The sequence below is a fragment of the Salmo salar genome, chromosome ssa11 (genome assembly GCF_905237065.1).
Source record: "Salmo salar chromosome ssa11, Ssal_v3.1, whole genome shotgun sequence".
Taxonomy (NCBI): Eukaryota; Metazoa; Chordata; class Actinopteri; order Salmoniformes; family Salmonidae; genus Salmo; species Salmo salar.
Window position 1 is genome coordinate 12,777,086 of NC_059452.1, and position 27,705 is coordinate 12,804,790.

The 27,705-nt window shown below is 40.8% G+C and overlaps 5 protein-coding genes across 10 annotated transcripts; 3 read left to right on the top strand and 2 right to left on the bottom strand.

Moving 5' to 3' along the window:
* The first annotated feature begins 1,847 nt into the window (after positions 1–1,847).
* LOC106562010 (pleckstrin homology domain-containing family F member 2) lies at positions 1,848–4,611 on the top strand. 2 transcript variants are annotated; one of them, XM_014126523.2, is made up of 2 exons: positions 1,848–2,339; positions 2,463–4,611. In XM_014126523.2, the coding sequence occupies exon 2, from the start codon at positions 2,482–2,484 to the stop codon at positions 3,361–3,363; it is 882 nt and encodes a 293-aa protein (XP_013981998.1). In that variant the 5' UTR covers positions 1,848–2,339; positions 2,463–2,481; the 3' UTR covers positions 3,364–4,611. The 2 variants fall into 2 exon arrangements, with proteins under 2 accessions (XP_013981998.1, XP_013982000.1); XM_014126525.2 differs by having other exon boundaries at positions 2,476–4,611.
* A 192-nt stretch (positions 4,612–4,803) lies between these two features.
* Positions 4,804–8,930, bottom strand: LOC106562011 (protein C19orf12 homolog). 3 transcript variants are annotated; one of them, XM_014126526.2, is made up of 3 exons: positions 8,798–8,898; positions 7,937–8,110; positions 4,804–6,157 (listed from the first exon to the last, which is right to left on the bottom strand). In XM_014126526.2, the coding sequence occupies exons 2-3, from the start codon at positions 8,094–8,096 to the stop codon at positions 5,892–5,894; spliced, it is 426 nt and encodes a 141-aa protein (XP_013982001.2). In that variant the 5' UTR covers positions 8,097–8,110; positions 8,798–8,898; the 3' UTR covers positions 4,804–5,891. The 3 variants fall into 3 exon arrangements, with proteins under 3 accessions (XP_013982001.2, XP_013982003.2, XP_013982002.2); XM_014126528.2 differs by having other exon boundaries at positions 7,917–8,110; positions 8,798–8,816; XM_014126527.2 differs by lacking the exon at positions 7,937–8,110 and having other exon boundaries at positions 8,798–8,930.
* Positions 8,931–9,188: 258 nt separating this feature from the next.
* On the top strand, positions 9,189–12,467 carry LOC100194714 (tumor protein p53-inducible nuclear protein 2). Of its 2 annotated transcripts, none has more exons than XM_045689037.1 (4): positions 9,189–9,325; positions 10,835–11,001; positions 11,199–11,334; positions 11,447–12,467. In XM_045689037.1, the coding sequence occupies exons 2-4, from the start codon at positions 10,875–10,877 to the stop codon at positions 11,673–11,675; spliced, it is 492 nt and encodes a 163-aa protein (XP_045544993.1). In that variant the 5' UTR covers positions 9,189–9,325; positions 10,835–10,874; the 3' UTR covers positions 11,676–12,467. The 2 variants fall into 2 exon arrangements, with proteins under 2 accessions (XP_045544993.1, XP_013982008.1); XM_014126533.2 differs by having other exon boundaries at positions 9,315–9,559.
* Positions 12,353–15,606, bottom strand: zgc:162297 (uncharacterized protein F13E9.13, mitochondrial). Of its 2 annotated transcripts, XM_014126531.2 has the most exons (7): positions 15,447–15,598; positions 14,864–15,029; positions 14,708–14,790; positions 14,432–14,612; positions 14,127–14,277; positions 13,785–13,912; positions 12,353–12,668 (listed from the first exon to the last, which is right to left on the bottom strand). In XM_014126531.2, exons 2-7 carry the CDS (start codon positions 14,934–14,936, stop codon positions 12,478–12,480), a joined length of 807 nt encoding a protein of 268 aa, XP_013982006.1. In that variant the 5' UTR covers positions 14,937–15,029; positions 15,447–15,598; the 3' UTR covers positions 12,353–12,477. The 2 variants fall into 2 exon arrangements, with proteins under 2 accessions (XP_013982006.1, XP_013982007.1); XM_014126532.2 differs by lacking the exon at positions 14,864–15,029 and having other exon boundaries at positions 15,447–15,606.
* A 242-nt stretch (positions 15,607–15,848) lies between these two features.
* Positions 15,849–20,615, top strand: ccne1 (cyclin E1). The gene is made up of 12 exons (XM_014126529.2): positions 15,849–16,053; positions 16,555–16,602; positions 16,796–16,883; positions 16,984–17,043; positions 17,267–17,436; positions 17,861–17,996; positions 18,466–18,612; positions 18,718–18,813; positions 19,079–19,213; positions 19,412–19,523; positions 19,660–19,817; positions 19,933–20,615. Exons 2-12 carry the CDS (start codon positions 16,589–16,591, stop codon positions 20,047–20,049), a joined length of 1,233 nt encoding a protein of 410 aa, XP_013982004.1. The 5' UTR covers positions 15,849–16,053; positions 16,555–16,588; the 3' UTR covers positions 20,050–20,615.
* Positions 20,616–27,705: the final 7,090 nt, after the last annotated feature.

Genomic DNA, 27,705 nt, shown 5'->3' on the forward strand with positions numbered 1-27,705 from the left:
AAACTAAATGTTAGAAATCAAGTTTAGAATTTGACTGGCTGGGCGGATGAGACAGTGGATTGCGCAGTCAGATGGAACAGAGTAAACAGGCATAGATTTAGCAGTGGTAACTTGTGGAATAGGCACCGGCTGGAATGTGGTTTTAACCAATCAGCATTCAGGAGTAGACTGACCCATTGTATAACCTAGTTTAAACAACATTCCATAAGAGTGATCAATCAAGAGAACACTTTCTCATACTATCTGAAACCTGATGCTCTCTTTAGGAATATTTGTGGTTTTCCCTGGAGCGAGAATCTTATCAACATAGAGCAACTATAATTTCTGTTTTTCCATTCAATGCTTCTTGTCAATTATAGCAAGTACATTTTTTCGTTTTTCAGTTGCAACCATTAGCTAGTATCACTAACCCTCATAATTATATTCCTCTAATTTATAGCCATGTGATTTATTTCCTATCGTTACATTGTTATTAATATTTCTGCCTAAAGCTGGAATCCTAAACTGCTACATAAATGTTTGGACCTATAAATTAATGATATACCTTGAAGTATTTAAGTAAAACTACTTTAAAGTACTACTTAAATAGTTTTTTGGGGTATCTGTACTTTACTATTTATATTTTTGCCAACTTTTACTCTTACTTCACTACATTCCTAAAGAAAATAATATACTTTTACTCCATACATTTTCCCTGACACCCAAAAGTGCTCGTTACATTTTGACAGGAAAATGGTCCAATTCACACACTTATCTAGAAAACATCACTGGTCATCCATACTGCTTCTGATCTGTTAGACTCATTATACACAAATGCTTTGTTTGTAAATTATGTCTGAGTGTGCTCCTGGCTATCCGTCAATAAAAATAAACATTAAATTGTGCCATCTGGTTTGTTTAATATAAGGAATTTGAAATGATTTATAATTGCTTTGATACTTAAGTACATTTTAGCAATTCCATTTACTTTTGATACATAAGTATATTTAAAACCAAATACTTTTAGACTTTTACTCAAGTAGGATTTTACTGGGTGACTAACTTTTACTTGAGTCATTTTCTATTAAGTTATCTTTACTTTTACTCAAGTATGACATTTGAGTAGTTTTTACAGCACTGGTAGTAGGTGCCAGGTGCACCGGTTTAAGTGTGTCAAGAACTGCAATGCTGCTGGGGTTTTCACTCTCAACACTTTCCCATCTATATAAAGAATGGTCCATTAAAAGGGGGTGGAACTCAATATAGGAAGGTGTTCTTAATGTTTTGTACACTCAGCCTCAATTCGTCAAGGCATGGACTCTACAAGGTGTCAAGAGTTCCACAAGGTGCTGGCCCATGTCGACTCCAATACTGGCTGGATGTCCTTTGGGTGGTGGACCATTCTTGATACACACGGAAAACTGTTGAGTCTGAAAAACCCAGCAGCGTTCAAAGGCACTTAAAACTTTTGTCTTTCCCATTCACCCTCTGAATGGCACACATACACAATCCATGTCACAAGGTTTAAGACCCCTTCTTTAATCTGTCTCCTCCCCTTCATCTACACTGATTGAAGTGGATTTAACAAGTGAGATCAATAAAGGATCATAGCTTTCACCTGGATTTACCTGGTCAGTCTATGTCATGGAAAGAACAGGTGTTAATGTTTTGAACACTCATACCCATTGATTCTTGAAGAATATAACTTAGAAATGCCGCATGAGCTTAGTTCAACTGTTGTTTTGTATTCCAATGTTTGTAAACAATGTAAATGTAAACAAACACTGTGTAGCCTCAAAACATGGTTAAAATTATAATTCTGTTTGCATGGATGGTCAGTCCTTGCATCCATAACTCTGTCTATGAATTTGAGAGTGTTTACATTTCTCCCAAGGCCCGTTCCTCAGCTTTTTACCAAAACACAGGCGAGATGACAGCTTTGTTATTGTTTCAATTAAGGACGCTAGCTTTAATGCTGTCCAACAGTTTTTTTCTGTGATGTATTCATAGTCCTAGAATTAGCAATACCTTTGTTTACTGTAATTTAATAGGATCTATACGCTCCGAGTCACATCCCATCATGTTTGGGTAACTGGTATTGCCTGTTTTCCCTCTTTCTAGTTGCTCTCTCTCTCTCTCTTTCCCCATCAAGTTGTTTTGGAACTCCCCATGCAATGCGGCTCAACAGGAAATGTGATTTGCACATATAAAGGACCTCTCGTGGCAACTCACTCTTCAATACAGAAACTACTATTTGACACTAACAAAACATACTGTATGGTGGTCAGACGGGAACTAAGCGACTTACTACCGAGACACAGACTGTTGCAGCGTAAACAAGATAGAAAACAGAGTAAAAGGTCAAATTAACTATTTTTCACTAGCCATTTATTTGATCACTAGTGACATAGGCCTACCATTTCGTCTCATTTGTAAATAGTAACATTTTTGGGGGATATTTCAATTTTATTAATTTCCTTTAGTGTTGTAATCTAGCTCATCATGGTGGACCAGCTGGCTTTCACGCAAGAGAACAGAGAGCGGATCCAGGCAGTGGAGAACTCCTTTGGCCCCTCTGGGAACTCCCTGTTCAGACCTGACCGGGTCTTGATAGGCGAGGGGCGGCTGATGAAGCTGTGTCGACGCCGCCCCCAGCCTAAAGTATTTTACTTGTTTAATGACATTTTAGTCTACGGTAGCATCATCCTTCATGGACGCTGGCACAAGAACCAGCATGTAATCTCCCTGGAGGATATCCAGCTAGAGGACCTGGAGGACGGGGTCATCATGGAGAACCAGTGGCTGATCCGCACACCACAGAAGTCCTTCTACGTGGCAGCTGCCTCCGCTGAGGAGAAGCGTGCCTGGATGGAGCACATCGAAGACTGCAGGTTTAAGCAGCTGCAGCATGCCGGCTGCCAGCCTGGGTGCACCTTCGCCACCACCTGGATCCCTGACTGGGCGTCCGCCATCTGCATGCGCTGCTCTAAAACGTTTCGGGTCAACAAACGTCGCCACCACTGTCGTCGCTGCGGCTTTGTCGTCTGCAACGTCTGCTCCAAGAACCGGGCCGTGATCTGCCACATCTCTACTAAGCCCGTGAGGGTGTGTCGACTGTGTCACCTCAGTCTCCAGGACCATGGGGAGCTGACTCAGGATGAGGTGCATCTACGGGGGGACAGTGTTTGGAGGAACTGCTCTGATGAATCTGACCTGGTCATGCCTGAGTACGAGGCGACTAGCAACGATGAGGCGGATGTTCGGGTAGAACACCACACACCAAGCAAACGGGTTGAGTGTCACAACTCTTGGTCCCCATATAGCTATTTAAAACCGGACCATCGAAGTCTCAATCTCACTGGATTGTCAAGTCACTTGACTTGACTTGGTTGACTTTTGGACAATGTGAGAGGACCCTGAAAAGTATTTACTGAATGAGTATGTGGTGAAGAGTGCCAAATCAAGGCGATACATGATCACATGTAATCATAAATATTGCACAAATATGAACACTAATCCTAACCATATAATTTATGCATTGGGTCAATATATTCCTGTTAATGATATACCTTTGAGTGTTTTGGGGGGCTTATTTTTATTATCCTTTTGATGAAGGTTAACCTGTAGTATTCATTGTTGACTGGCCATTATGCACAGATGGCGCATCTTTGTTTACATGAAACACATTTCGCACTGAATACTTTTATATTCGTCCTATACTTATCTTGTTTAAAAAAAGGCATGTTGACTACGATAAATGTGCCTATATTAAGTGTACCTGTAATTATAACTCTAAAATGGCAGCAATAACTATACCTCCTTATTTATCACATTCACATCAACCATTTATCTTGAAATAAAATATTTTGATAGCAACTTTTTGTCATCCTTGTCCTGAACACCTGGTAAGACTGCTTATTGACCCCCAACATGAACCAGTCCTGAGGCAACAGGTGCAGTAAATAAGCCTTTAGACAAAGTTCTTGCGTCACTTGATTTTCCTAACTCTAGTGTTGTCAATGGCAATACTCAGGCCAACTGCCAATGACATTTTTAAAAAGAACGTATTCAAATGCAACATGTCAATCATTAACATTTTATAGGCATTTCAAACAAAATCAGTTTAAATCATGCTCTCTGGTTTCTGAAAAGAACTGTCAAAGGTTTTTCTATGAAGATATAAGACTGCTCTCACATCCCAGACTACCAATAAAGTGGTGATGGAATATGATATCTTGTGACTTCAATCAATTTGAATTTGAAAAAGCTGCTAAGAAACGGTTTCTTAGTAAGCCATAGGTACAAGACTGACAACCATCTCTCAGAAACGAATGACATAACTTCCAATGAAATTTCCCCTCAAGATTAATAATCATTTTTTCGCTGTCTGATGTTATGACAACCCGCAGGTCCAAGTTTGCTTGCAAAGAAGGAACAAGGAAACGCCTAGAAAAACTAATGGGGGAAAAAAATCACAGTGGTGTCATTACAAACAACCTTTGCACATACTCCAAATAGTGCTCTGGTATCTTAATAAGATTCTAGTATTATTCAAGTCTACATTTGAAACATTGAAAAAGAGGAACTATATTACATTGCGTATAATCTTAGAAACCCAGAACCAATTTTTTTTTGCCAAATTGCGTCAGATGAGATACCATTCTATGTTACGTGCATGTAATCTCTCCTGGACAGATGCATTGCGTAGCATTGTCTTCCTTCTCTTACAAAGAATGTGTTAAGTGGTTGAATTTCCCTCACGAAACTGTCAGTTGATTCACTGAAATAACATGTTTTCTGGCTTAATGATGTCATACTAAAAGCTTGTGGTGATCATACAAGTCACCTTTGTCCTTTATTTCATTTATCATGATTTTCATATAAACACTTTAGTACAGAGCACGACAAGATTTTCCCAATTAGTTAATTCTAGGACTAGGTGGGACTAATCACCATTATGTGCCAGAAGTACCAAGACCAGTTTCTCAGAAGTACTCATCTCTTACAATATTCACATTGCATGAATCACTTGAGATCCTAGGCACACTTACAAGAGGAGTCTAGTCTTGCATTTGTTGCAAATAATGTAAATTATAAATGACCAACAATATTCAATGTGTACAATTCAGTGCAAAATATCGTCAACAAATTATGCACTACAATATAAATAAAGTACGCCTTTCTGGTTAATTGCTGGACTGTTCTTATCAGATAAGTTTCAATCATACCACTACATTCAGAGATAACAATTTCTCATCTAAAACAAAACAAGTGTACATTAAAGTGCAATTCCGCCACTTTTCCACCTCATATTCATTATCTCCAAAACCATAACAGTGTCTACATACAGTACGTGAAAACAGCGCGTTTCTATGATCTGTGGTTAAAAAGGTAAGGTGCTAAACAAATGCTTCTCTGTAACATCACATGGCAGCATTAAAAGTAACAAAACAGTGATTTTCAAAACAGTGGTTTTCAACAAGTTTCTAGCCAGAGGGAGGGTATTTTCTTGCTTCTCACATCACTGTGAATCTCCTAGCGCCAGAAAAATCACTGTTTTTAAATATGTTTTACTTTTGATGATGTCATTGGGGAGAACTTTTAACTTTATATTTGTTTCTACAAAACTTAAAAATGTGCCGTTTTCACATATGTAGACACTGGTGTTGTGCTGGAGATAATGAAAATGACGTAAAAAAAAAAAGTGCTTTATCAAAGGATATTAAATGGACATGATCAGATATTAGGTAACATGACATGTCTGACATGAGTCTCAATGTAACTCTCATAAGGCCTCTTTCAGTGAACCCACAGTATAAAAGCTTATTTCAGTCTCAGGAAATAAGCTCGAGTTGAATTTGAGTACAAATGTGTGTTCTAAGGAGTTCCTCCGGATATTCAGCCTGTGTAGATCAGTCCCCGTATCTCACCTCTGCTCTCAGTTCCTTTGTGATATAACGAAGTAGAGTAGCAGTGACCTGCTGCTGGAGAGTAGCATTCCCCATGACCAGGGCGGTCAGCTGGGCCAGGTCTGTCCAGTCCAGTGAGCCCAAAACGCCCATGATATCAGCATAGAGCCTCTGCTGCTGGTGGGGAGGCAGCTCCATGATGATCTGAGGGAGAGGTCTGAACTGTCCACTGGTCATCCACCATCCCAACAGGCCACCTACTGCACCACCTAAAGAGCAACACAAACAAGATCTGTGTCAGAAGATCAAGAGGGGAGAAGAGCTCACAGATTTAAAACACTCATGGTTATAAGATCTACAGAAAAGACAGAAATTCCTGTAAAGCTGTTGAATTAACATGGCTACAGGTTAATCTGCCTTACCTAAAGTCCATTCTGGTGGGAAGCTGCTATAGACCACCAAGTGCTAACAGTCAGTATCTGGATAACATGTGTGAAATGCTTGATACTGTATGTGATATCAATAGAGGGGTATACTTTCTGGGTGATTTAAATATTGACTGGCTTTCATCAGGCTACCCACTCAAGATAAAGCTCAAAAACTGTAACTAGTGCCTGCAACCTGGTTCAGGTTATCAATCAACCTACCAGGGTAGTTACAAACAGTACAGGAATGAAATCATCAACGTGTATTAATCATTTCTTTACTAATGCTGCAGAAATTTGTTTCAAAGCAGTATCCAAATACATTGAATGTAGTGATCACAATATAGTATCCATATCTAGGAAAACCAAAGTTCCAAACGCTGGGCATAATATTGTGTATAAGAGGTGATACAATAAGTTTTGCAGTGATTCCTATGTTCTTGATTGGTACGCGGTGTGTAATGACGAGCAACCAGACGCTGCACTTGACACATTTATGAAATTGCTTATCTTAGTTACTAATAAGTGTGGATTGATGAGGAATTGAAAAATTGTATGGTTGAGGGAGAAGAGGCAAAAGAGATGGCAAATAGGTCTGGCTGTATAAGCAATTGGCAAATGTACTGCAAATTGAGAAATCATGACTAAACGGAATAAAACAAAGAAGAAACTACACTACGAAACAAAGATAAATGACAAAGAATGATATTAAAAAGCTTTGGAGCACCTTCAATGAAATTTTGGGCAAAAAGGCAAACTCCGCTCCATCATTCATTGAATCGGATGGCTCATTCATCACAAAACCAACTGATATTGCCATCTACTTTAATATTTTTTTCATTGGCAATATTAGCAAACTTAGGCATGACATACCAGCAAAAAACACTGACACCACATCCAAGTATATCTGACCAAATTATGAGAAACAAACATTGTAATTCTGAATTCCGTAAAGTGAGTTTGGAAGAGTTGAATAAATGACTGTTATCTATCAACGATGACAAGCCACTGGGGTGTGACAACTTGGATGCAAAATTACTGAGGATAATAACTCTATTCCACATCAAGTAACTCAAGCCAGCAGTAAAATTAGATTTAAAAAAAACAGATAAAAATACACTTTTATGGAACCGCGGGACTGTGAAGCAACACAAACATAGACACAGGCATACAAACACACGATAACATAAGCACTATACACAGATGTACACATGGATTTTGTGTTGTAGATATGTGGTAGTAGAGTAGAGGCCTGGGGGCACACACTTAATATGTTGTGAAATCTGTTATGAATGTATTGTAATGTTTTTAAAATGTATAATGGTCTTAATTTTGCTCGACCGCAGGAAAAGCAGCTTCTGCCTTGGCTAATGGGGATCCATAATAAATACAAATAGAAATAAACACCCATATTTATCAAAATAGACCTCCCCACTTATAAGACAACATTGGCTGAGAATTCTTCTACCCTAACGCCATACTTTATAGGCCTACCACATATACACTGAAAATCTCATAGCTGCACTCAATACAATAGGTTTGAGATGGCTCCACCTTGTGGTTGAAGTAGGGAAAAGCAGATGATGATCATAATTATGCTTACTAAATTGATAGGATCCTTACCAACAGCAATCCCTAGGGGACCACCTAGAAGACCCCCTAAAAATGCAGTCCCTCCTGCCACTGCTGATCCTTTCCCAGAATTCTTCACTGCTGCTTTTATCTGCTGATTTGCAGACAGGTCACAGCATAGTTGCATGACATCATCCATACGTGGAGCCATCTTAGCTGCTCTCCCTGGTGTGATGATAAGAGACACACTGAAGATCAATTTGCAACCAAGCCAACTCATCAATCTCTAGTATACATTGCAAGTACAAATAGCCACTACCAATTTAATACTAGAAGAGATGTATGACTTGACTTCTGTCAGATATCCTGAAGACTAGGAGGAGTAAGCCATCTTCTGGTAATGAACTGCATTACACTGCCGAGAGTCGCCTCTACCAAAAGTAAAATAAACTATTGTTCAAATGAAAGTAATAGGCCTTTTTTACTCCAAATGTTGACAAAACCAGTAAACTATATTATTGTAATCAATTCAGTTATCATATTTAGCCTACAAAGACAGGGGAAATAACTGAAGACTTAATACATAGACCATTGTCATGAGTCAAAAACTTCTCACACGAGATTCGAAATACTTCCCTCTGATTTATGTTATAACCACAATAATAACGACCGCAGCTAATAATAATTATACTTCCCTTCCGATATGTAGGCCTTTTATAATGTCGTAAGACGACATCGAAAAATAGAAGTTAGTGTTAGTGTGTCATCATGTGGCCATCAGCATTCTCTCTCAATTAAAAGTGTGGCAATCAGCTTTACATAACGACATAGTTGTCCCCGTCACACAGGACGGACTCTGAAGTTGGCCTACAAGAAAATAGTCTAAAGTACACATTGGTGGCGAATCCTTACCGTCAGATCTCGCACTTCGATGATGTGTTAATGTTTGTGTATAATGAGTGTTGGTAAAAACTATGACCGCGGTGAATGACGGGACATTTGTTTAGGACAAGCCCACATCCTGTTAAAACGATTCGCGGTTGTTTTTAGATGGACAATAAAACAAACATGGCCTAATAAATAGATCTCAGTGGGGCAACCTGGCATAATTGTCATTTACTCTGCAAATATTTGCAACAATGTTTCACGAAAAGTAATTGATACAATTCCCCCCTTTTCATAACATTGTGGTGGGGTTTTGCAGGGCCCGGTTCCCGGGGTGGGTGGAGATTTCTCTTAAGAATCAATAGAATTATCTAAAAAAAAAAATCCGCTCACACGGGCCACCGGGCCATGCAAAACGAAGTCGACCACTGTTGTGAAATGCAAACCGTTGTACAATTTTTAAAAATAATAATCTTCCACTCTAATGTATTTTGCCTTGTTGTTATAGACTACACGCCTAGACTATTAGAACGATTGGACGTCGGTTGAAACCAGGTATTTAATAATTAAGTATGTTTCAAGTAAGGACACATTTATTCACTTGACAGCTAGTTAGTTGTGCGTAACCTTCTGAAGCCCCGCCTTCGAGTTGGGATTTATGTTTACGTTCACCACCGACTAAAGCAAAAGAGTTGGTGTTCACAAGCAAGTCTGTATCAAAACAATTACAGATCAGTTATAGTTTCAAGCCAACCGTCGGCCACCACCTGTTAAATATTCATTTGTGAGGTAAGAAAAAAATACATTGTAGCCTTCAACATTGTGCGAGAGGTTGTGTCCTTAGCCTCCGTTCGTGTGTACCATAGACACGTTTCTTTAGCCTACTGACTTATCTATCCATTGCATGTTTTTTTATTGATTTCCACATCCCAAAAGTGTCCTATTAGGCCAACTTTTTGGTTTTGTAGACTACCATGTAATTGTAACCATGTCATGTGTCATTTTGTATGTAGGTTGGGTTATTTGTTTGATTGTCAGTGAGTTACATAAATGCAGTTGTTAATTATTAACTTATTTATTGAAGTTTAAACCCAATTAATGCCATATCAAGTTCGCCCAAACGACCCTCCTATGTTTTTAATGATTTAATTGTTTATATCACACATTTATTATATATTGAATAGGGCTAATGTAAGGGTCTTACATGTCTTTTAACTTCCAACTTATGGACTTTTTGATGGCACACCAGAAAAGATATGCAAGTGTATATGTAATCTATGCATTTTGCACCTTATGAGCTAATTCTGTCTGGGCACTATTGGATCTTCCCTTGCTGGCAGGCTGGGGTGTAGCTGTATATTGACAGTATAGGTTTACAAGTACACCAAGGCATTCAGACCGTGGCTGTCTGGACAGCCCAAGGTCTAAAAGTGGATGTTGTGGTATTCTGTCTAGTCTATGACGCTTTAAGCCTGAAAGACATACATACCAATACTGTTAATACCCGATTCAATTTTTAATAGGCCTATTTGACCAGAAATGTCAAAATACAATTATATACACTAAAATGTATACACACACATATATATATATTTTACAAACCCTTTTCACCATAGTTTGGCCGATTTGCTTCATATTCACCACATTAGTTTATTCATAACATATCTTAAGATTCAGATACAGGCTTGAAATGAGTTGCTGGTCAGAAAGGATGCCATGACCTTCAGTCTGCAAATAGCTTCCAAGGGGCATGCTGTTCCTGATTCTGCTGTGCTGGCAGGGTCATTAACCCAGGACACAATGTTAAAAACTAAAGGTCATAATGTAAGGTGCTGTTCAGAGTCTGCTTTACGGAAATCATTTCAGATCTATCTTCTGTCAATGTGGATATTAAACTACAAATACCTTTTCAGGTTGTGCTGTTTTCCTGCATTTGATGCAATGTTTTACTGTGATCAGTTTTGCAATTTTACCAGTGTAGCAGTAATTGTATCCAGTTTGCAATTTTTTTCCTTATGGGGCCAACATACTATATAACACTATGTTAACTCATTTTCTTTGCAGACTGCAATAAGAGGGCCAAGGGAGGCAAAATATATACACAATGATTGGAAAGATATTTGCCCATTTCCTTGGTAGCACAGATGACGATTTTCCCACAGATGACAATGAAACCTATGAGGAGCTCATTGAGTTTGAGGAGGGAGGATGGGTCGTTATCAACATTCAAGGTAAGCCGATAATTTTGTTCACTGAAAGTTGAAATCACAAGTTAGTTGTTAAACTGGTATGGGCATTGTTGTCTGCAGTTACTTGTTTTGTAAATGGTAGTATTGTAGTTATTTGGATAGTAGATCTAATGGTCACTATTAGAGGTGTTTTTCCTCTTTGGTCTCGGTTTAGTAAATTTGTGGTCTCGTGTTTCCAGAGAACAACTCCCTGACCCCGCCTGAGGAAGACCCTTTGGAGAACCTGCTGATTGAGCATCCCAGTATGTCTGTATACCAGATCAGACACCAGACCAGCGATGAGGAAGACTCAGATGAAGAGGATGCTTCTCCCAGGTCAGTTTTCATCCAGACGATACATCTACTTTAGTCAGTGTTATAACACAACCATTATCCTAGAGAAAGGAGTGTCACATTTTACAGTTATTCTGTCCTTCCCCCCCCGCAGGCCTGTGCCAGTCAAACAGCATGTGTCCTGGAGGCTAGCTGCCTGGGGCAGCCCGCTTCCATGCAATGTCCAACTGCTTGCCATACAGCGAGCCAGGACTCACGTGGAGTGCAAGAAGCTGACCAGGAGTGCTCTCCAGAGACAGAACCTTGCCAAGGTGCGATTCTCCCCCTCTGATAGACGCTTTGGTCACTTCAAACAACCCTGCCAGCGTCTGTACAACTACTGAGTGTCTACTGAGTAACCACGCCACTGTCTGAACCCACTTAACACACAGACCTTAGACCTATGACCTTGTGAATCTCTTTACCCTGATCAAGGGAACCCCCTTTGCTGAGTATGTTATTAACATGCTGAGCCCAGTTTGAGAGTGAAATAGCCTTGAGTAGATGTGTGTGCATGTGAGAAATATTATAACTGGCTTGTTAATGTTAAGTCTTATGGTTCTGATGAAAACTTTTATGTAGTGTATAAAATGCCAAAGGTTTTAGCACTTGCAAATATTAATTCTATTGTATATAGAATACTTTTTTGTATTACTTTGCGTGCCTTAGATTTAGATACGTTGTGGGTATATTGCTTTAAGGAAAGTTGATATGTTTCATAGCTATGAAAAGCTATTTTGTATATGATATGTGACGACACAAAACATCACTCTTGAGTAATTGGACCTCTTTCACTATATTTTTTAATAACAAATACAATGTATGTAAGGATTACCAAATAATGATGAACCACTGTTACTAATGTATGTTTTGTACTTAGTGATTCACTTTGTTTTTATACATTTATTCCCAGTGTGTTCTTATGTTTGCTGTACTGCTACAAGCCCGGTTTGTAAATATACTCAGATTTATTTGGTATTTTGGTGTACATTTAAATGTTAAAAGATGTTAGATAAAACTGTTTTGTGTAGGTATTATTTGTGTTTTATTAAATAGCATGAGACATAACTTCAGTAATTACATGTATTATTACCACCAAATGTCATTGTTCTGCATTAAATTATTTTAGCAGCAAATTGGTGGATTTCATTTCCGAAGCAAACGCACCTTCCCCATGAACTTCTTAACGCTTTCTGGATCAACAGCATTTGCCCAAACTCCTCCCCTCTTGAAATGAGAGCCAATTATCATTGCACTAGCATCAAGGTAGTGTTCCACGTTGTCATGGGTCACTCCTGAGCCAATAAGAACTGGGAGTCTTACTGACCCTGCAACATCTGCAAATAGAAAATAAAGGTTTGTTGAGTAAATATTTTGAGATGCTACATTATGTTTACGGAGTTCATCATATTGGAAAGCTGTGCGTGAGCTTATATGAAACAAATACCTAAATGGTTGGATTTAGGAATGCATTGCAAGTGTCACGCATCATCTCTGATAAGTAAATGGTGAAAGTAGGTTCAGAGATGATATGAGAAAAACACATGAAGAAAGCTATAAATCCAGACTCTGGCAGCTCCATTTACCCATCTGACAACAGCCAGCCCAATGGATCGTACTGGGAGACTGTAGGAGCACCTCCAAACTAGGCAGCAGGGTTGTGTAGCAGTCTGGCCTGAGCCTGCCTGTGTTTACAGCCTTCTGTGTAAGTCAGCCATCTGTAGGCTGTGCTTAAAAATAGCAGACGATGTTGGTGTCTATATTCGCTAAGCAGGGCTGTGGCAGGCAAGGGCAGGACCGGGCTGTGTGCCCATGGTCAGCACGATCCAAACTCGGGAGACTGTGAGGCTGCCAACCTCTCCCCAGACGAGGCTGCTCTTTATAAGGCCAGCAGCGAGGCTCAGAGGCTCCATGGGCTTTAGGGCAGCTTAACCTCTGGGCTACATGAAAAACTAACGCCAGCAACTATCTGCCCTTGCAAATGTAGGAAGTATGCAATAGGCTGGTATGCAGTGGGACTGGTATGAAATTGAGTGAAGTGACATAACATACTTTTGTTAGGGTGTGTGTTATGGTTTATGAGAATGTATGAAATTTAGAAAAAGGGCACTCCCTTATTAACCAAGACTACAAGAGTGTTTGAGAGAAAATGAAAAGGGAGAGGAAAGTAAACTATATTTATACAAAGGTACACACTGGGCATTTCTAAAATGATACACCGAGCATTATGCCTCAGATATATAATGTAAGTGCTGAGTGTTGGCTGCCCTTTGATCTAAATGGTAAAATAGTGATTACACCTATGCATTATTTGTTTCTTAGGAATTAATTTAAACGAGTTGGGGGTCTTTTTCTATGACTGTATGTGTCAGTATGTTTGTGTGTCATACCATACATGTGCGTATGTGTCATACAGGTCCGTATGTGCCAGAGAATTCAGAGACAGGACACACCTCTGAGCTCCACTGGATCTGCCTGAACCCCTGTGGCTGTTCCAGTGATGATGAGCCCGTCAGAGAGGAAAAACTCGGCTGCTCTGGCCGTCTCCACTATGCTCACATCTGAAGTCAGGGCATGGGAGCTAGGAACACAAACACATACCCACAAATCTGAAAACATCCAATTACACTTACTACAACAGTCAGAATTGTTACTTTCATCTCCTTGCAGTACCGTTTATGGATAATATTAGACGCATTACCTGCATGTTGAAAAACCTTCTGAAATACCATATCAGGACATCTAGGCTAGCCAGTGGGGTTGTCTGACTGGAGTGTTTTTGAACGATTGCTCACCTGTGCTTCTTTTTTATATCAGTGAAAATCTGCACATGTTCAGCCTGTATTTGCTTGCGGTATCGCAAAAGGTCTCCGGCACATCCATTCAAAAGGCCTTCATCAGCAACATGCGAGAAGACATATCCCTCTGCCCTGATAAAATCCATACCTTGAAAAAAGACAACAATGGAATAAGTAGCTAAACATTTGCTTTTCCCAACCTCTTAATACGGATCTTTCTATTAAACTAAAATTCCAGGCTAGCCTGAAGCACTCTTGCATGCATGTATTAATCAGTAATAAGCAAAGCCAGCTATATCAACCTGAAGCCAGTGCAACAGCAACAGCTGAGCTGTTTGCTGCAGACAGGATCTGAACTCCAAGAGGCAGAGACGGACAGATCCCCCTCACAGCTGCACACACCACGGTCATAGAGGCACACACCTCTGGTCCAACTGAGAATGTGTATGGAATGTCATGCATGTTCTCAATGATCAGCCCATCCTGTTCAACAGATCAACAGACAACAAACAATTCATTTCCAGTCACCCTTGAGGATGAATAAAGTAAGGAGTTCTTGTGTTTTTGCTTATACTTACAATTCCCGCATTGTGATAGATTTCTGCCTCATGGCATGCCTCCTCAATAATTTGAGGAATGGCCATGCTTCCTAAAGGTGTGCCTGAAAAACATAAAATCCAAGTTAAAAACAAAAAGAGAGTAAAAAACGACATATGCATCCCAATAATCTTTACCTGGCAAGGCTTGAACATGAATCATTCCAATAACCACAGATTTAGCACGTCCAAAGAGTTTCAGAAACTTCATTTTTGCTGTTGTTTCAAACCAGTTGCAATGTGGAGGTAACGGTGGCTTTAAAAGGAGACTTGTTCCCGTGCAGCTGCTAGCTTGATCACGTGCCTGGTCAAAGTGTACGTTAATACAGGTTTCAAGATCTCTGAGTGATGGTCACCCAATCCAGTGTTTTTTTCGTGTGGCGCATGAAACATATTAAAACAACATTTTAACAGTTATGACTGAAACAAGTCACATAGGTTGCATATTTGCCTCCTCCTTGTCTACATTTCCTTTATCTTCTGATAAGAAAACGTAAATGTATGAATTATATATGAAAGCATATGATGGTGACTAAAATGTATTTTACTAAACCTGCACTGTTTTTTTTCTCCAATAAATAATTTGTGTAGACAAGAGGAAGGAGACGAGGAGGAAGCCACTAAACGTAGCTAATGCACTAGCGCAGAGCCGCGCGCCATCACCATTCTCGTTGAACAAATTGCGCGGCATTAATTTGATTTAAAAAAAATAATGACATACCTCTGGAATTATGGACAGTGAAAGTCCACGATGTCGGCTTGATGGAGAAACATTTTAAAATATGTCTGTCAAAATCGGCATAACGTCCGGATTTGCAGGTTTTTGATCGGGACACAGTCTTTGTTTACATCCGTCTTCCCTAGCCACGCGGTACTTTGTGCTTCCGGATTCTAAGCACCGCCCCCGGAGCTGTCGCCGCACCAGCCACGCCTCCCTTTTGCCGGCAAAATGCAATATTTGGAACACCATTATACTGTACATTTCTCACACCACATAATAGTTCAGATGATTTGACTCTTCACGTCTCAACAATTAATGACTAATAATAATAATGTTCGTTGAAATGTAACTGCAAAGGATTACTGAACAGCGCCAAGTGTTTAAATCACCCGCTCGGACCGCCCCTTGTGATATGTAGACTGCAAGTACTTTATAAGCCAAGGCGCAAAACTCACTGCGCCAGCGAAGAACAAGTAGCGAACAAAACTCACAGCTCTATTTTTTGGTGACAGAGGCCACGAATCGAATAACTAGCTAGTAACTTTAGCCATATTTTCTCTGATCCTTTCAACCAAGTGTGGATTTCTTCGCGGGGGAATATTTTTAGGTAAGCTGGCTAAAATTGGAAACAACTCTTGTTAGCTAGCAGTCTTGCAACTTTTCAATCAAACTCCCTCAACGTGATTCGAAATTGACGTGTTAGTGAGGAGATTGTAACTATTCTGAATTTGAAAGGCGATGGACAACATTGTCTGACTAGTTTTCTGTGAGAACGCTTATTAGAGCGGGTGAATGGAAAATGGCATACTTGATGGCTCGGCCATTTTCTGGCCAACTTCTCTCTAATTTAGAAGAAATTAACTAGTTTCCGTCGACTGTATGTCAAACTGCTAGGTTTGAGTGATCGTGTGGAATCTGGTGTCACTGTATGCGTGGTTTTGTGACAATTGTTGCAGTATTTCATATTGTTTGTCGTCCTTTAACATTGTCCTCCCACTTCCATTTGCCCGCGCCCAGATCTTTTGACGAGTTGGCTTTGTGGGACTTACGTGGGGGGTTGGTTGTGGTTATTAGCTAAACAAATAAAATGCATATTTCATGTTTCCAGGCTCTCTATATTGGAGGGATACACGTGGGATATAATGCCAAGCAAAGGGTAAGTTTCAGTTTTGCAGTTTGACCTAGTCTTGTCAGTCCATGTCGCTAGCTAGGAGACGGAAAAAGTTGTCACGTTAGGTAGCTGGCTTGCTAACTAGCCGCAGCTTAGCTAGTTAGCTAGCAATAACTAACGTTTCTTACCATTTCAGTAGGACGCATATCACAACTCGATATTTACTGTGTAATTTCAGGGAAAATGTGGAATCCAGGACAATTGATCATGAGATGCCCAAGGACACTTCAGTGAGATCCAAGAAAAGAAAATCAGACGTTGCGGTTGTACGTTCTTGCGACCAGCGTTTTGCTACTGTAACACGATGGTTGTCTTTAAATGGTTTATGGTTTATCATAATGAACATTCTCCTTATTACATCCTCAGTATTTGCAAGACCCTGATGAAGTGGCAGAGATGACGGAAAAGAAACAGTGTGGAACTCTAGTAACTACATGCATTTTACTAATACATGGCATTCCCTTGCAGACCATGCATTTGTTGGACTTAGCTAACACACACCTACACAGGTTAATCAGGACTGTTCAATAAGTGACACAATTGTGTCTAATCAGTTGCTATTGGTGGCACTGCCTCAGTATCCTCTTCATGCTGTTTATTTTTATCAGTCGGTGAACTTTCTTATCCTCCCCATCCCTCTCCTGTGCAGGTGTGCTGGAATCCTGAGTCGGTTCACACGATCCCATGCAGGCGGATCCCCACGCCTGACAATGAAGTCGATCCACCAGTTGCCTTGAATGCCACTGGGTTTTCTACTCAGTACACCTTCAAAAACATATTTGTCACCCCCACCAGGTCTTCCCCTCTTCCTGTGCTATGGTGAGTCACTTCTGGTATCTGGGACAACGTGGGCAAGATGCAGCAACGCTGCTAATTAACAGGCGGGGTTACTTGCCACATTTTGATGTATGATTTTCATTGGGACATTACTTGAACTCATACCTTGAGCTCTGCACTTGTGCTATCTAAGGCCAAGCATTATGATGGCAAATGTGTTCATCTGTTTCATTTGAATGTAACATTCTCAATGTAGTTCTTACCCCTATCGTCTAAGAGTGTAATCTGCTGTTATAACAACGGCTATACATCCCTCCTTGCCACTCATATGTGTACCTGTATACTGTTTCATCTTAAAGTTCTGTGTTTGCACTCTGACTCTAGTTGCGGGATTCTTTGTTTATCCCATTGATTTGATAAATACAAATGAACTAGACGCCAACCCTCTGGATATGTTTCTCTGTAGCTGGGCGAGCAGAGACGACGTATGGAACAACCTGTTGAAGAAAGACGAGACGTATTCTCGAGACATCCACGTCATGAAGAAACACCCACACCTCCAACCCAAGATGAGGGCTATTCTTCTCGACTGGCTAATGGAGGTTTGTAGCTCCCTCTGTATCAAACTCCTAGACTAAATTCCTTTCCCACAGTATCTGCTACTTTGATCAAATCCCTCATGTTACTTGATCAGTGTCATCCATGTTTATCTTAAGGTGGTGAGTGGATTCATTTTAACAGTAGATGTATGGCCCCAGTTAACTGTAGTTAGTCTGTTTACAATATTAGCCTAACCTAATGGAGAAATGGCCGTCAGGTGACGAGTGTTAGCTGAGCTCTAACAGATTCTAAGGGGAAGCAGTCTGCTGCACAACTGAATGCATTCAACCAAAATGTCTTCAGCATTTAACCCAACTCCTGACTCAGCATTGCTCTAGGTTGGATCATTTCAAACCTATGGTATAGAGAACCATGATCAATGCTCTTACATGGGGAAATCTTCATTAGCTACTCTATTGCCTTGGCATTGTATTCTCAACCTTGTTTTCTCTCGCTCTCTCTCTCTCTCAGGTGTGCGAGGTGTACAAGCTACACAGAGAAACCTTCTACCTGGCTCAGGATTACTTTGATCGGTTCATGGCCACACAGACCAATGTTTTCAAGTGTACACTACAACTCATCGGTATCTCTTCTCTGTTTATAGCTGCCAAGATGGAGGTAGGAAGAGGCCTCTTCTACAACCTGCATTAAGTTGTTTTCTTCATTCTCCATTTTGCGTATTGCAGCGTGAGTTTAACATGTTTACTACCGCTTCTTTTTCAGGAAATCTACCCTCCAAAGGTGCATCAATTTGCCTATGTTACTGATGGTGCCTGCACTGAGGATGATATCCTTTGTATGGAGCTAATCATTATGAAGGTATGCCCCTCAAACACTTTACGTCCCAGTGGTTTTCACTACGGATGGGTCACACAAATCCTGTTGTCTGAAGCTTGTTGAGCAACATGTATCCATTACTAGTAAAAATGACTACATATATTCCAAATGATGCTCTCCCAATGGTAGTTTGTCTGACTTCATAGTACACGTTTCTTTGAGTGTCCTAATCTGATCTGGGGAGCACTTCACTGTGGCATGAAATCATCATGTGGCTCTTGTTTCTATTGTGTCCCCCTTTGCTCAGGAGCTGATGTGGCGTTTAAGTCCCCTGACGCCTGTGTCCTGGCTAAACATCTACATGCAGGTTGCCTACCTGAAAGAGTCCGAAGAGGTTCTCATCCCACAGTACCCGCAAACTACGTTTGTGCAGATTGCCGAGGTACGGTTACAACTGAGGTTTCCCGCCACTTGCATGTGATTCATGGTGTCTTTAAAACAAAATGCACTTAAGATCAAGGCAAAATATCATGTGAATTCTCACGATGACACTTATTGCTTATACAGTGGTTTCCCATTCCCTCTCCTTAAAATGGCTCATTGCCTCAGAAGTACATATGTGGTGTTGTGCTCTCTATAGCTCCTGGACCTCTGTGTGTTGGATGTGAAATGTTTGGAGTTCTCCTACGGTGTGCTGGCTGCCTCTGCCCTGTTCCACTTCTCCTCGCTGGAGCTGGTGGAGAAAGTCTCAGGTAGGGCGTTTCATTCTGAAGCTGTTCAGGTCAATCAACATCTTCAATCCAACCACTGAGTTATAGTGGTTTGGTGGACTTGCCGAGGGTGTTTTTTTTAGCCCTAACCAGATCCCTTTTGTCTTGATCTGTGCAGCTCTGAAGTGGTCTGACCTTGAGGAGTGTGTGAGGTGGATGGTCCCCTTTGCCATGTCCATCAGAGAAGTGGGCAGCTCAGCCCTGAGGACCTTCAAAGGAATCCCAGCAGATGACATGCATAACATCCAGACCCATGCTGCCTATCTGGACTGGATGGTGAGGGCATTTGTTGTTTGTGCGGTTTTCAATCACAATGTCCTATACCAATGTGTGGCATTGTTTCTTGTGTGTAATTGCAGCCTGTTGAGAGCTCTGTTGGTTTCTTCTTTAGGCGACGGCATGCTCCTACCCACAAGTGGACGTAGATCGCAGCCAGAGTTCACCAATACCGTCCGGAGTGCTCACTCCGCCCCCCAGCAGCGAGAAACCAGAGGGCACAGTCTCTTGATTTCCATTGGGTTAGTATGGGCACGGGCTGAGGAAGTTCAAGACGGGACCAAGATATTGTAGGTTTGGGAGAAATCCATGGCATTACACACATGTGCTCGCATGATTCTTCTACATGTGTGCATATGTTTCTTTCCATGCATGAGTTGTTGTGGTGCAAAGGTGAATGGCTGTTTTTGGATGGCTCTGCCTTTTGAGTGAGTGACAGTTTTCAATTGGAGTGATGCCAAGCTGGACCACCTGCCAAAAACCCAGAGCTGTCACTGGCTCTGTGTGCTGCTAAAAAAGGTGGACTTGACAGAACAGTGGATGGGGGTGTGTGTGCAGCTAATGCTTGCCATTTGAGGTTTGCTTGTGGGACCAGTAGCTCTGCTGCTAAATTGGACAAGTGGAACAGCCTGCATCAGAAGCAGAAATATGGATTGTATTTAAGATTTTATCTACAATTCTTTTCTCACGTTTGCGTTTTTACCAAAATGTATGATTTTGTTTTGAAATGAGATGCTGCTACTTTATATCTTATTTTTTTTAAATAAAGTCACTGTCGCAGACAGCTTTTATGTTTTACAATGTTGTGGGTCTTTGCTTTGGCCAGGGACTGGGATTGTAGCCTGGTTGAACAAGCCTGACCGTTGTGCTCATTATTGTTTCAATGCAAGTGAAATGGATTGGTGACCAATGATCAGGCTGCTTCCTCCAAGCTACAGGGATGGGTCAACATGTCGGCCATGCGCAGTAGATCATCGGCTGGTTGGTGACTGCTTTTTGGTGTGGCCACGTTTGCGATTTGTCTTGAATTCTGGATGGAGCCAATTGCTGGATTAGAGACACCTACGAAAGTCATTGCATATATGTAACTCCAACAACAAAAATTTATATATATATATATATATATATAGAGGAGTTGGATATTTCACGGGCAAAGATGTGCATCGACGACTTCATTAGTGTTCATGCTTCTCAATGTGGCCGTACCCTTAGGTGCTCCTTTTAAGCCTTAAAAAAATTACCCCCCCCTGTTTTTGATCTTGTCTCATCGGTGCAACTCCCCCACCGGGCTCGGGTGTGTTGAAGGTCATGCGTCCTCTGAAACATGTGCTTCCAAACTGTGCTTAACACCCACACCAGTGTGTTGGTGGAAACGGACTACAGAGGTCAGCCTGCAGCTGCCCGGCCTGCCACAAGGAGTCACTAGAGCGCGATGAGCCAAGTAAAGTCCACCCGACCAAACCCAGACACCGCTGGGCCAATTGTGCACTGCCCTACGGGACTCTCCCAAATCAAAGCCGGTTGTAATACAGCCCGGGATCGAACCCAGGTCTCTAGTGATGCCTCTAGCACTGCAATGCAGTGTCTTAGACTGCTGCACCACTCTGGGGCGGGGTGCCTAAAGCCTTAACAATTTTATACTTTCCTCTTGCTAAACTAAAGTTTATGCTGAAAGTTATTCAAGTGCATAACATAAGACTTAAAATGTTTTCAAGAGTGATCTATAAGCACACGTTTCTATAAAATATAAATCGCTAGAAACGGCTGCTTTTTTTTGTAAACTCACAAAATATTGTACAAAGGTAATGGATTGGTCACAAAGGTGACATCTGAGGTGTTGCGTTGGGCTAATGTAACAGGAGAGATGTGAAAGGTGTAGATGTAAACATCTTCAGTGTCATATGTTTGCATTCACTGTAACTTGCCATAATGGGGAATCAAACAGGGACAAAAATGAAAGTCATCTGAATGAAAACAAAATGGAGCATAGGGATGGTCTCTATAATGGCTGTCTCTTTCATGCATTCACTGACAGACAGTGCCCTCTGCTTGCAGTCAAGGAGTGTGTGCTTAAAGATACACAGGACTAATCCACTAGATGTCAGTATGACGCTTCCACTGTCAAAGCTGCTCTCTCCTAAGACTTGTCTGGGACTGCTCGACAGATGCTGCTGGGAGTAATTCTTGGACTTGTCTAATTCTCTTGTCCTTCACTTTGTCACAAACCAGATTGGATCACCTAAGGGTTGTTTGTTTTTCTTCGGCCAGCTGAATTTATCAGATGCATATTTCAAATGGATTGATAGTATTCTCTTGCTAAATCGTTTGGATATTGTCTACATCAATTCTACACGAATATGAACGAACCATGCCATCTCAAGTTATGCCCTATATTCCTTCTCAACCATTTCAATCCATTGTTTAAAAAATATGGACTGTTCCATTTCTGCTCTGGTACTCTACACACCCATCGACTGTTCTGCATGAATGTTCAGTAATTAACGCTGCATTAAAGCAGCAGGGGCCCTTGCTGTCTCTTTAAAGAGAGGGGGGCTTCACCCATCAGACAGGCTCTTGGGGTATGGGGCCCTCAGGCAGCCAGGCAGGCAACAGCACAACAGCTGTTATGCACTCAATGGCCCCTTTGTTCTCGCAGCTCAGATGCTTGTGGCAGCAGCAGGTGCCCATTGGCTGAACCACCAGCCACCACCAGAGTTCACACCTAGATAGGGGGTACAGTAGACACCAATCACTGAAAATGCTAAAGGGGGTTTCCACCTACATATTAACAGTCATAGGCCAGCGTTTGTGTTTTATATCATTCAAAATTTCAATTAAAATGGCAGAATGTGTCAACATCGGAATGACTAAATTGATGTAAGGATTCTGCTTTGAACAAGAAAAGGTACATGTGTAATAAAAATTTGGTCAAAGGTGCATGGGAAAGAATTTGTGCTTACATATTTTTCAATTGGGAGTCTGACTGTGACACTTTAGGGTCAATGGAAACATGTTTTGTCATGTCAAATAGGCCACTTGGTGATACATTTTATCCCTGAGGCAAGGCAGGGGGCAGCAGAGGGAAGGTAGCAGTAAAATAGCACTGATATTCATCATGTATTCAGGTTTCCCATAGTCCCACATGCAGTATTTAATTTTTAAATGATTAATATCAATCAGCATATTCAATACAATGAGTCTATAAGTTGAGCTCTATTGGTTTGCAATGCATACCTATACGAATAATCTATATCTACCTAGGTTATTTAGTCAGTTTTGGCCCTTAACCAGACCCTCTTGATCTGTGCAGCTCTGAAGTGGTCCGATGTTGAAGAGTGTATGTGAGGTGGATGGTTGCCCTTGCTATGTCTCAGAAGTGGGCAGTTCAGCCCTGAAGACCTTCAAAGGACTCACAGAGATGACATACACAACAGCCATACCCATGTTGCCTATCTGGACTGGATGGTGAGTTTCTGTTCTTCAAGGATCTAGAGAGAATGGAGGGAATGAACAAAACTATGTTACCTACAGTACCAGTCAAATGTCTGGACACACCTACTCATTCATGGGTTTTTCTTTATTTGTACTATTTTCTACATTGTAGAATAATAGTGAAGACATCAAAACTATGAAATCAAACATATGGAATAATGTAGTAACTAAAAAAAGAAAACAAATCCTCAAAGTAGCCACCCTTTGCCTTAATGACAGCTTTGCACACTCTTGGCATTCTCTCAACCAGCTTCACCTGGAATGCTTTTCCAACAGTCTTGAAGGAGTTCCCACATATGCAGAGCACTTGTTGGCTGCTTTTCCTTCACTCTGCGGTCCAACTCATCCCAAACCATCTCAATTGGCTTGACTTTGGGAGATTGTGGAGGCCAGGTCATCTGATGCAGCACTCCATCACTCTCCTTCTTGGTCAAATAGGCCTTACACAGCATGGAGGTGTGTTGGGTCATTGTCCTGTTGAAAAACAAATGATGGTCCCACTAAGTGCAAACCAGACAGGATGGCATATTGCTCCAGAATGCTGTGGTAGCCATGCTGGTTAAGTGTGCCTTGAATTCTAAATAAATCACTGATGGTGTCACCAGCAAAACACCCCCACACCATCACACCTTCCTTCATTCCACCATCACACCTTCCTTCATTCACGGTGGGAACTACACATGCGGAGATCATCTGTTCACCTACTCTGTGTCTCACAAAGACATGGCGGTTGAAACCAAAAATCTCAAATTTGTATTCATCAGACCAAAGGACAGATTTCCACTGGTCTAATGTCCATTGCTCGTGATTCTTGGCCCGAGCAAGTCTCTTCTTCTTATTAGTGTCCTTTAGTAGTGGTTTCTTTGCAGCAATTCGACCATGAAGGCGTGATTCACGCAGTCTCCTCTGAACAGTTGATGTTGAGATGTGTCTATTACTTAAACTCTGTGAAGCATTTATTTGGACTGCAATACTGAGGTGAAGTTAAATCTAATGAACTTATCCTCTGCAGCAGAGGTAACGCTGGTTCTTCCTGTCCTGTGGCCGTCCTCATGAGAGCCAGTTTCATCAAAGCGCTTGATGGTTTTTGCGACTGCACTTGAAGAAACATTCAATGTTCTTGAAATCTTCCGAATTGACCGACCTTCATGTCTTAAAGTAATGATGGACTGTCGTTTCTCTTTGCTTATTTGAGCTGTTCTTCCCATTATATGGACTTGGTCTTTTACCAAATAGGGCTATCTTCTGTATACCACCCCTACCTTGTCACAACACAACTGATTGGCTCAAATGCATTAAGAACGAACAAAATTCCACAAATTAACATTTAGCAAGGCACACCTGTTAATTGGTTCCAGGTGACTACCTCATGAAGCTGGTTGGGAGAATGCCAAGAGTGTGCAAAGCTGTCATCTAAGGCAAAGGATGGTTACTTTGAAAAATCTCAAATATAAAATATATGAGTAGCTGTGTCCAAACTTTTGACTGGTACTGTAAGTCTACATAGTTGCACTGTGTGGTTGAGAGAGAGGGAGACATGAAGAGAAAGATATGGAAGTATTCTATCTATGTGCACTCAATTCATTTAGCAAATGTTTTTAGAAAGTTAACAGCACAGAGGGGTGAGGGGAAGGTTGATTTATACTGTAGGCCCACTTCGTTGTACCCGTTGTACCCTCAGATCAGGCTGTTGTTAGCAGGCCAACCTCACCAAAGGCCCCCCCCCCGCTGTATTTTTAGGAGGCGGTGCTAATGAACCACATTCCACAGGAACTTTCATTCAGTCAGAGCACCTTTAGTGAACAGGATAAAGTGCTGTGAGCTGTCTCTGGGGGTGCCCTGTCTAGCTGTTCACATAGGCCTATACAGTACATGTTGTCCTACTCTCATGCAAATGAAACAAAAATGATATCGTTATTACAGTAATACAGTACAATGTCATACTAATTTGGGACAGGCTATAGAAGGGCTTAGATGCTATTTTGCATGATATATTCAAATCCAGGCGTCAAGGTTTGTAGCACTGCTGGTTTTCATCTTTCCCCTCTAGGACTGAGTGGGTCCTGGGACCCATTGGCTAATCAATTAACTACAAAGACAAGAGCTACAGTTCTGACCTCAAGGCCAGTATTTACATTTCAGCCTATAACAGTATACTAGTTCACTCGATAAGCTATGATACCACAGTTTAAAGCAAGAATCCTTAGTTGCTATATAAATGATTTGACTTATGAATTAATCATGTATACCCATTGATTCTTGAAGAATATAACTTATAAATAGCTGATGAGTTTAGTTCAACTGTCGTACCCCATCAGAACCCAAAATATAAGCTCCAATGTTTGTAAACAACATAAATGGAAACAAACACTGTATAGCCCCAAAGCGTACATTTGATATCATGGATGGTCAGCCCTTGCATCCATAGCTATGTCTATACATTTGAGAGTGGTTACATTTCTCCAGCCCCATCCCTTAGCTTTTTAGCGAAAATGGGCAGGTAGAAAGCTTTGTTATCGTTTCAATAAAGGATTATAGCTTAAATCATCAACTCCCACAAAAATATGAAAATAGCTAAAATAAATAGACGAGAGAGAGATACAGTATCTGTCACTGTCACAGCAGCTGTCAATAAGGCACCACGTGGCTTTGAGACGGCATGCCAGTGTTTACATATGCGACTAGACGAAACACGCCCCCTAGTTCTCCTCACGCCCACAAAGGGAGGGGCGGGGAAACTGTATTTAAATAAACCACACCCCAACTTTGAATGAGCAAAACGTCCCTGAGCACTGAGCACAACGAAATATTGGGCTGACGCTGACGCTGTCCTTGTCCATTTCATTTAGAAAATGTGTTGTGTCCAGAAGTCGATTACAATTTAAGATAGAGTTGTGTCACGCGTTAAATGTAACGTGAAAGCAGTTGCAACCTTTCTTTTGTACTGAACGGCAAACGTTCAATTTTCCCGACCGGTAGTAGTTGAGAGAGGGAAGTGGAGTCATTTTTGAGACAGCATAGCGAGAAGGAGTTAGTCGCCAAGGTATTACCGCCGAATGAAAAAAAAATAATGTTTTTCTCAAGTCAAACACATATGTTGTTCCTTTGTACCATTTATGTATGTACCAAGACGTAAGTCGGTTTATAAATTGTTGTCTGCACTTGCAAGTGACAAATAAATACAGTCAAAGAGCCTATGTAGGCCTACAAACATTATACCAGTAGACCGCTGACAAACACAACATTTCAATCTTGAGACATCTTATTTAAGATACTCTTTGAAGAGGTGTTGTTTATTTGAAACATTTGAAACATAAAAAAATGCTTACGTTTTTTTGCCAAATTAAAAGTTTTAGATTCACTGTCCAATAGGGAAGTGTATTTTTATCTACATATAGATGTGCAAACGATTTATTTATAAACCACTTTATAATTCAAATGAACCTATATTCCTACAGACCGGTCTTTGTTAACTTACAGTATGTGGTGAATGATAAAAGTATATACTTTAATTTGTCTAATTGTAGACCCATAGGCCTATGACATATAAATAGTGTCAACAAAAGTGTTTGTTGTGTTCTAGCCCATGCAAAGACAGTGAGCTAGACTTGTGTTTGGTGTGTGATTACATGTGATCTTGAAGCATTCATCAAAGACACCTGATGAAGCCCTACCCATCGGATAAGCGGTTCGTGATATACTCTACTGTGAAAATATGAGTATTTGAAGATATTCTACTATACATTTACATACTATGAGGTGATTTTATACTGACCTCAGCCACAGTGGAGCCACAGGAAGTTAGGATGGAAATACTGGTAAAACTGATCATGGAAAACCAACAGATTTTAGATACAGTATTATTGTAACAGTGCCACAGATATCACCTCAAAATGTTCTAAGCATAGTCTTATTCACTTATTTATCTAAACTGGTTTCAGTATCCCTCATAACTCAATGCATTTTTACTGTATAGCCTTTATCCATCTTCCACCATCTGCATGGCAACTGCAAGTGTCTACAACTTTTTACTGCTACATGTTACATGTTGCCCAGAACTGTCAGAAGTAGGTTGAGGGTGGAGGTGGGTATGATACGTCCTAGAAAACACTCTGCTGGTATTTCGTACTTCCCACAGCGAGAGGCTGTTCACAGCACTTGTTTTTGGTTGCTAATAACCAGGCTATTCCCTTCAGGGACACATTAGCTCTTGTAAACAAGTTGCTACAGTGTGTATATATGCTTTGATGTCACTGATTTAGTATCTTCTCTTACGCTTCAATATTTTATTAACTATATTCATAATTACGATATAAAGCAATGCTCATGAAGATATTAAATAAATGTAACGCCTCAGCTAGCCAACAGTTCAGCTTATATTTAGGTTATGGAAGTG

Bases quoted from the DNA above. Each gene is read 5' to 3' on its own strand.
- LOC106562011 (XM_014126526.2), bottom strand. From the start codon at position 8,096: ATGGCTCCACGTATGGATGATGTCATGCAACTATGCTGTGACCTGTCT. The intron at 6,158-7,936 runs GTAAGGATCCTA...GTTGCTCTTTAG, and splicing joins TCCCCTAGGGATTGCTGTTG to GTGGTGCAGTAGGTGGCCTG.
- ccne1 (XM_014126529.2), top strand. The intron at 19,214-19,411 runs GTACGGTTACAA...TGCTCTCTATAG, and splicing joins CGTTTGTGCAGATTGCCGAG to CTCCTGGACCTCTGTGTGTT. The intron at 19,524-19,659 runs GTAGGGCGTTTC...TGATCTGTGCAG, and splicing joins GCTGGTGGAGAAAGTCTCAG to CTCTGAAGTGGTCTGACCTT.
- zgc:162297 (XM_014126531.2), bottom strand. From the start codon at position 14,936: ATGAAGTTTCTGAAACTCTTTGGACGTGCTAAATCTGTGGTTATTGGA. The intron at 14,791-14,863 runs GTAAAGATTATT...TATGTTTTTCAG, and splicing joins TCATGTTCAAGCCTTGCCAG to GCACACCTTTAGGAAGCATG. The intron at 14,613-14,707 runs GTAAGTATAAGC...TCTGTTGAACAG, and splicing joins TCTATCACAATGCGGGAATT to GATGGGCTGATCATTGAGAA.
- LOC100194714 (XM_045689037.1), top strand. From the start codon at position 10,875: ATGATTGGAAAGATATTTGCCCATTTCCTTGGTAGCACAGATGACGAT. The intron at 11,002-11,198 runs GTAAGCCGATAA...TCGTGTTTCCAG, and splicing joins GGTCGTTATCAACATTCAAG to AGAACAACTCCCTGACCCCG. The intron at 11,335-11,446 runs GTCAGTTTTCAT...CCCCCCCCGCAG, and splicing joins GAAGAGGATGCTTCTCCCAG to GCCTGTGCCAGTCAAACAGC.
- LOC106562010 (XM_014126523.2), top strand. From the start codon at position 2,482: ATGGTGGACCAGCTGGCTTTCACGCAAGAGAACAGAGAGCGGATCCAG.